The sequence below is a fragment of the Stegastes partitus genome, unplaced genomic scaffold (assembly GCF_000690725.1).
Source record: "Stegastes partitus isolate 25-593 unplaced genomic scaffold, Stegastes_partitus-1.0.2 Scaffold2429, whole genome shotgun sequence".
Classification (NCBI taxonomy): Eukaryota; Metazoa; Chordata; class Actinopteri; family Pomacentridae; genus Stegastes; species Stegastes partitus.
Window position 1 is genome coordinate 41,677 of NW_007580160.1, and position 1,252 is coordinate 42,928.

A 1,252-nucleotide genomic window follows, 5' to 3' on the forward strand; every position below is an offset into this window, starting at 1 on the left:
GTGGAGATCAGTAGAAACAGGCCTTGTTGGGAGTTTAGCTGGTAAGTAAAGGAGCATGACAAAGACTGCTACGAGGCTTTCTGAAATGTTAAACGAAGCTGGAACAAACAGAGGAATTAGCATAGGTTTGTGGTGATACATTAAACATTCCTGTGATCGGACCTGATATCAAGCTCGGGCAGCAGTCCAACAACCAAACAAAGGTGCAACATGTCTGAGCTACCATTTCATAACAAACCAGGGAGCCACAGAATGCAGACTCTGGACCTTAGAGCTCGTCTCGGTGTTCACATCGAGCCGACTCCTTTTGTGCAGCTTTGTTGATGTTGGCTGCAGCCCTGATTGCAGATTTCATGGACGTCTCGATCCAAGCGTGAGGGAAGGCTGTGTGTTCTCCAGCAAAGTGAACCCTGCCTTCATGTCTGAAAAGCTCCTTGGCGTATTCTAAGTGTTGGTAGGGCGTGAAGAGAGCGAAGGCGCCCAGACTGTAGGGGTCCGTGCTCCACCTCTTCACCACCACCCCGGTGCACAGAGACCTGACCTTCTTGCCGTGGATCTGCACCAGGTCTCTCAGAGCTAGCTCTTTGAGGTCTTCATCGCTCGCACCGCTGAAGAGGAGGGAGTCGTCAGACCAGGTGTAGGAAGCCAGGAGGACGCCGATGGTGTTGTTGGTCAGGAAGCTGTGGCTGGGGTAGTAGATGAAACGAGAAGGCCGGTTGGTGATGCTCTTCCCTCCTCGGATGCCGTCTTCCCTCCAGAACTTCTCCTTGAAGGTGAGGATGATTTTAGTGGAGCTTTCATAGTGGACCGCCCTGAGAGCCTCCATCTTTCTCGTGGACAGAGGTGGATTAAACTCTATGAAGAGGGCTGCTTTGGCTGTGGTCGTTACCAGGACGGCATCGGCAGGAAGGTCCGTCAAGTGGGACTGGTGATCTGCCTGATACCTCACAGTTACGCCCTTGTGGGAATGGTCGATGCGTTTGACCTTGGAGTTGAGGAGGATGGGGACATCGAGCACAGGGAGAAAAGCTTTGGGGAGGAGATCTGACCCACCAGTTATTTCATCGTACCTTTGAAAACAGGAGACACATTTATGTTATTAAATCGAGCAAACGTTGGTCCACCAGAGCTTCGTCTTTTCGCTAACCATGTAGCAAGATGATAAGAAGGTATACACAGCACTAGACAATGATCTGTCCTCCAAAGGTAAGGTCCAGATATTATTTAGGAATCTAAACCAGAAATCTACATC

The 1,252-nt window shown here is 50.3% G+C and overlaps 1 protein-coding gene across 1 annotated transcript in view; it reads right to left on the minus strand.

Moving 5' to 3' along the window:
• Positions 1–6: 6 nt before the first annotated feature.
• The window catches only part of LOC103374995 (L-amino-acid oxidase-like), a 9,128-nt gene continuing 7,882 nt past the window's right edge, over positions 7–1,252 (minus strand). Inside the window, 1 exon segment of the mRNA XM_008305180.1 lies at positions 7–1,129. Coding sequence (XP_008303402.1) covers positions 269–1,129 — 861 coding nt within the window. The 3' untranslated portion in view covers positions 7–268.